Here is a 6,318-nt window from a genome sequence, read left to right on the forward strand (position 1 = left end):
GAAGACATCCGTCACTCAATATGGCTATCAGTGACACTCGAGCTCGTTCCGAGAATGGGTAAGTTGCCACGTGCCTATAAAAGACTTCGGCGGTGAAGTATTGAGATAAATGAACTCGAAAATAACGTTAATGAAGTATGAACGAGAAATTCAGTAGAATTTTGTTTGTATCCTTGCTTGCTCTTGTAACCTTGCCACGCAAAGGGCGTAGAAGCTATAAAAAAGACATGAAAAGTACCGTATCAATCAAATGAAGTGATAGACACCTGTGGTAATAAAATGGCCGTAAAAATAGGCGGACATAAAACTATCCGTGTGAGTCAATCTTTATTTAAGGAAACCGTAAAAATTGGTAACAAGGATCAAAACAAACAAGACCACCGCGAAGAGCATTTGAAGTCGACGCGGTGTTCTTCAATATCTAGAAATAATTTAACACAAACTATAGATATATTTTCAAAACTTTGCATCATACATTTTGTAAGATCATACCTATGTCTGTGTGTGTATTACCTATGTAAAGGTGTGCAAAATAAAACTTGAGTTACAATTTTCCGCTTGGCGTTAACGTTAATACAGGTGTTGAAAAAAATATTAGTAGGGTACTTTGCAAGCAATTATGGCAAACAATGTAACTGAAAATGTTCGTAGATAATAAACAGGCTGTTCAATTTCGAATTTCCTGTTCAATAACTCAATCAAATCCAACACATGAATGGTGATTAGAATCCGGTGTTTGATAGATAGCCAGCTTAACTATCGCAGCCAAATAACACTAGACCCTACTCATAGTGTTGTGTTCCTGCCGGTGAGTAAGGTCGCCAGAGCTCAACGACGGTGGGAGGGGGTTAGGGTTGGCAACGCGCATGTAACTCCTCTGGAGTTGCAGGCGTACATAGGCTACGGATACTGCTTACCATCAGGCAGGCCGTATGCTTTATTTATATGAAACTCAGAAGACTCTGAACAAAAAGTTTTAGGAGAGATGTAATATAAAAGACGAAAACTTGAAATCGCCCTTTCATTTGAATACGATTGTATTTAATTTTATAGAATAGTATGTGCAGATTACATTTTTTTTTTGTTTATATTACTAGTTAGTAGGTTCCCAGAAGTAACTTTGCCTTTGCTTTGCAAACCGAAGCCTTAAATAAATCTAATGTTTTAATAACTTAAGGCCTCGTCACACTACAGCGGAGCGTGAGCGGGGCGCGAGCGCGCATCACGCTCTTGTTCTGCTCGCACTGGGCACTGTGCAGGGGTGCGCGATGAGCCCGGCGGGGCCAGGCGCCGCAACGGCCCGGCGCGTCCAAACGCGGGATGCGCGCGGCGCGAGTCGCTCCGAGCTACCGCCAACGTTCATGCATCTCTGGCCTGATACTTTAAAATTTATTGATATTAATACTTTAAAATGGACAAATACCTCGGAACTGAGCCTCCCACTCTTTAACTGACTCCATCTCCATAGAGTTGAGGTCACTTAGGTCGTCATACTCCTTGTCTGAAGACGTCACGGAGAATGTTGCCAGCCCTCGGGAGGCGTCTTTACCGCCAAATGTAGCATATGAACCACCTGCAAAATATAGCTTTATTTTAGAAAATAGACTCAATGACCAAGTTATGATTTTTTATTATTCCTCGTCTGTGGCAAACAAGCATACGGCCCGCCTGATGGTAAGCAGTCACCATAGCCTATGGACGCCTGCAACTCCAGAGGTGTTACATGCGCGTTGCCGACCCTTTAAGTAAGTAATTTATTTATTGTAAACTGTGTACACAAAGGTGTAAAATATAAACAATGTATCAACAGTTGCCCGTTTGAGCGTACAATTTATAGCCTTAAAAATACATAACAACTATATACATTATAACATCTATTCTTAGTCTCATCTAACACATATGGCTCTTCTTCCATCGCTTCGAAAAACTCATTTAAACTATAAAATACGTTTTCTGTAAGAATCCGTTTTAATTAAATCTTAAATTTATTACCATCCAACATTTTAATATAATTAGGTAGGGCATTAAATACACCTATGGAAGTGAAGAAGGCGGTTTTGTAGTACAATGTGTTATTTGCTTTTGGTCACACTAGGTTATAAATGTTATAATTGTACTTTTCCCTTAGCCTGTACACCTACCTGTACACTCCTTTTTTGAAGAACCCCATACTGTATGCATACCCTCGGGAAAACCCCCCTTTTTACCATTGAGGAATGTTGTAACCGCCAGAATGACAAGAGTGTATGCAAAAAACAGTCAAGAGGCGATTGCGGCTGTTCCGAGAGTGCAACGAGGCCATCATCCCTCTTATGTGATGATTTGGCTGGGTGTGTCATACTCAGGGCTAACACAGGTTCATTTCTGTGAAAACTGGGGCCAAAGTTTACCAGGAAACCGTTCTCGAACGAATAGTGAAGCCCTTAAGCCACACCCTATTTCAAAACCAGCCATGGGTCTTTCAACAGGACTCAGCTCCTGCACATAAGGCAAAAACAACTCAAGCCTGGTTTCGAAGGAACAAAATTGACTTTATTGCCCACGAAGACTGGCCGTCCTCCAGCCCGGACCTTAACCCCCTGGATTATGCCATATGGCAGGTTATTGAGGAGAAAGCCTGTGCTAAACCCCACACAAATCTTGACTCCCTCAAGCGGGCCATAGTTAAGACCATAGATATAAGAAGTAAGGAGATTTATAACGAAGCATAATTTCAACGAGTCTCGCTGTCTTCAACTGTCCCCCACCACATCATTAAAGGCGTGGCCAGACAACCAACTCACGCGCTGTGATTGGCCAAACCGCGCGGTGTAGGAGCCTAGAGCGGCGGCACTAGAGTGAGGACAATTCGATAGAGCTATCGATTTTTTACATGTTCTGAAAATGACTTTAGAGTTTTGACATTTTTGTTTTAAGTAATAATTGCCATAGACTTAATTTATATTCCTTTAAATTTTTGACCTTATTTGCGAGCTAAGAATTTTAAGGTACGTGTAAGGTATATTAGTTGATCCATCCTCCCAAATTCCCCCCAAGATAGCTTGATTTTTGCGTTTATTGTTTCTGATTTTGTATGCTAGGTGATACTCCTATTATTATTTATTTAGCCATTTTTAGCGTTGTTTAAAGTAACATAGTTCTTATAAAAACTAGAATATCAAAAAAAGCAAAACGTATAGACAGAAACAAACTTATAAAGGTAACAGGTACTGGTAATAATAAACTCATATAAAAAATAGAGGAAAATATCGAGAACGTTTGTATGGAGAAATTACCACTAATATTTCCCTTACGAGTAATAACTTCAGCCGCACTGATCAGATAAAGGTGACCAATATCGTTTCTCAAAATGATCATATGACCGCAATAATGGTAAAATATAAAAAGTATTAACATAAAAAACATATATGAGCTCACATAAAATTAATATTCGCATAATCAGTTTTCCAAAAAAATTTAATACTTATATATTCATGATTTTTTATTAAAAAAATATATTTATAATTCTTCTTAAAAAATGTTTATTTACTTATTAAAATTTACTACTACTATTTTCCGCAGTAACGAACACATAACCTACCTAGGCTTTTGCTTTTTAGGTAGGTAGTTTTATTTTAGTTATGTATTAATTTGTATTTGTAGTTAATCCTGGTAAGGGCATTTATTCGTGTGATGAGCATGGATATTTGTTCCTGAGTCATGGGTGTTTTCTATGTATTTAAGTATTTATAAATATTTATATATATCGTTGTCTAAGTACCCTCAACACAAGCCTTATTGAGATTACTGTGGGACTTAGTCAATTTGTGTAATAATGTCCTATAATATTTATTTATTTATTTAAATAAATGATAAGAACTGATGCAAGTAAGAAGTAAATTGATATTCAGTTCAGATAAATAAGATTATTATGTGAGCTAATATTACGCATTCGTTTTAAAAGATGTGTAAAAATAATTATTAAACTATGAACACAGCTCTAAATCATAACCAGATTACCAACCTATGAATTAAAACAAATACATAATATTCTTAACAAAAACAAAATGTAAACATTCCGAGGCCCTCCGCTTTCAAAAGATCCTTTTGACTAGTCATTGAATATTCATTATCGACAACGCAAACGGCCTTTTGAACTACCAAGTCGAATTACAATTTGTACATGTCTGAGATCTCCTAGCTCGTCATGGTCGGTCATTTCAAATAAAGCGTCGTCACGGGTGTCAGGTTGTCAGAAAAACACGGACCAACATTCTGGAAACCTAGTTTTTTTGCTCTCCCTGCAGATAATTTATTACATTCGATTATTTTCCTCTGATCTTATTAAATTTAATGTTGAGGGTAACTTTTTCATGACACGTATTATTTATTATTACACGTATTATACACGTATTTATTTTTCACCATACCAACTAGTAAACGCCCTCTTGATTGTTCAAAAACTAATGAGAAAGTTGCATTTTATTCACATGTTGTCTCCTTATGTTAGCTGGTAGAATTGACTTTTAAATTATGATTTTGAATGATTACGTTCATTCATATTACGTTCATTTGAATTTGAATTGGTTCGATTTTTTTGGAATTTCATAGTTAGTATTTTCCTCGCCTCGGTGTGGTGAGAAATTTTGGTTTCACTCGGAGCTCCCCATATAAAACAAATAACTATTTACAACTAGCGAACTTCTGTCTATAGTGGATTTAATAAGGAGGTATTCATTTTGTTTTGTATTTTTTGTGATTCGTGTTAAGGTTCAGCCGAATTAAACATATTATACTAATGTTTCAAATTAAAGTGTTTGATTTAAGCTATCTCTTTCGAGACCAGAGTCCAAGATTGTACACAGTTTCAAACTGTTCGCAATTAATTCCAGTTATAATTTAATTCAGCATTCATGGAACATTGACTGCGGTCAGGACTTGAGGCGACTATTTGACATATGAACATTGATCATTGACTATGAATCATAATTTTAAAATATGTTGTAAATCTAGCAAATCCATTAGTACTTCAAAAGCATGTCTTTGCTGAATCGATACTGAAAGAGCAAATCAAGCGAAACTTCGTAAGTATTATACCGTTCGTTAACTAAAGTCAAAGTTTGCATACTAATGGAGTCAGGCCAAGCTAAGTTGGCAGCGATTTTGATAGCCCAGTCAGTGCCAGTGTTATTGTAAATGTCAAACATCTATGAAATTATGATGTTTACTTAACACTTGCACTGGGCAAAATCGCTGCAGACTTAGCTTATGTCCGTTTTTCTGTCTGTCTGTCAAGACCCTTTATCTTGGCAATGCGTGGAAGTATCAAATTGTAATAAAAATCGTATAATCAGGTCAACAGTCCCTTGAAGCTGTGAAAAATAAAACTACTAAATTGTCGTAAAAAAGCGGCCTTTTATGCCGCAAAAAATGTATTTTTCAACACTCAAAGGAATCAAAATTTATATACTTTCCGTTTACCTAGAACTATGAAATTTGGCAAGTAATATTGTCTTAAAGTAAAAAAAAATACTACCCCTTCATTTTAAGTTGGCCGTTACCTCTGGACTCACTTCCTCGCACAACCCCGTATGATGCCTTATCCACTCGGCTTACAACTGCTTTTATTACTTAAATTTAATACAATCGCAAAAAGTATGAAATAAAGTAAGCATCAAAAACCGGCATTGAGGATGTGGGCATGAAAGCCGCTAAGATAAAGTGGGACTGGGCAGGGCACGTCTGCCGAATACACCCCGAGCGCTGGACCAAATCCACAGACTGGGTCCCAAAGGATGCATCTCGGGGCAGTGGAAGACCAGAACGGAGATGGCGGGACGATCTTGATGCATTTTGTAAATAGTGGCGGAAGTGTGCATTGCATAGGACCAAATGGCGAGAAAGAGGGGAGGCCTTTGCCCAGCAGTGGGACACACTCTGCTGAAAACAAAGCATCAAAAAAATTACATAAAATTATTAGTACGACAGTACTAATAATTTTATCTGTGACGTTACACCGACGCCTACTTGAAGTGAACGGGTAGTAAATAAGTTAAATTTGTACGGAACGCGAGTCCGACTCGCACTTTTCCGGTTTTTTATAACATGAAGGAACTCTACTTTTAATATTGATAAAAAATATCTAGCAGTACTTTCAAAAAAGGTACACGCTATTCACGCTATTGTTACAAGACATTTTAAAAACCCAACTCACTATAAAACCGGCCAAGAGCATGTTGGGCCATGCTCAGTGTAGGATTCCGCAGTTACACGCTTGTCATAATATGCTGCATTGAACGGGGGCTAAGAGCTAAGGTCTCCTGTGTATAACAAGCAAAA

General features: G+C 37.5%; 1 protein-coding gene across 1 annotated transcript; it reads right to left on the reverse strand.

Moving 5' to 3' along the window:
• Nucleotides 1–1,188: 1,188 nt before the first annotated feature.
• LOC133534003 (uncharacterized) lies at nucleotides 1,189–5,831 on the reverse strand. The gene is made up of 3 exons (XM_061873095.1): nucleotides 5,762–5,831; nucleotides 1,424–1,573; nucleotides 1,189–1,346 (listed from the first exon to the last, which is right to left on the reverse strand). The coding sequence occupies exons 1-3, from the start codon at nucleotides 5,829–5,831 to the stop codon at nucleotides 1,189–1,191; spliced, it is 378 nt and encodes a 125-aa protein (XP_061729079.1).
• Between the last annotated feature and the right edge of the window lie 487 nt (nucleotides 5,832–6,318).

The sequence above is a fragment of the Cydia pomonella genome, unplaced genomic scaffold (genome assembly GCF_033807575.1).
Source record: "Cydia pomonella isolate Wapato2018A unplaced genomic scaffold, ilCydPomo1 PGA_scaffold_31, whole genome shotgun sequence".
NCBI lineage: Eukaryota > Metazoa > Arthropoda > Insecta > Lepidoptera > Tortricidae > Cydia > Cydia pomonella.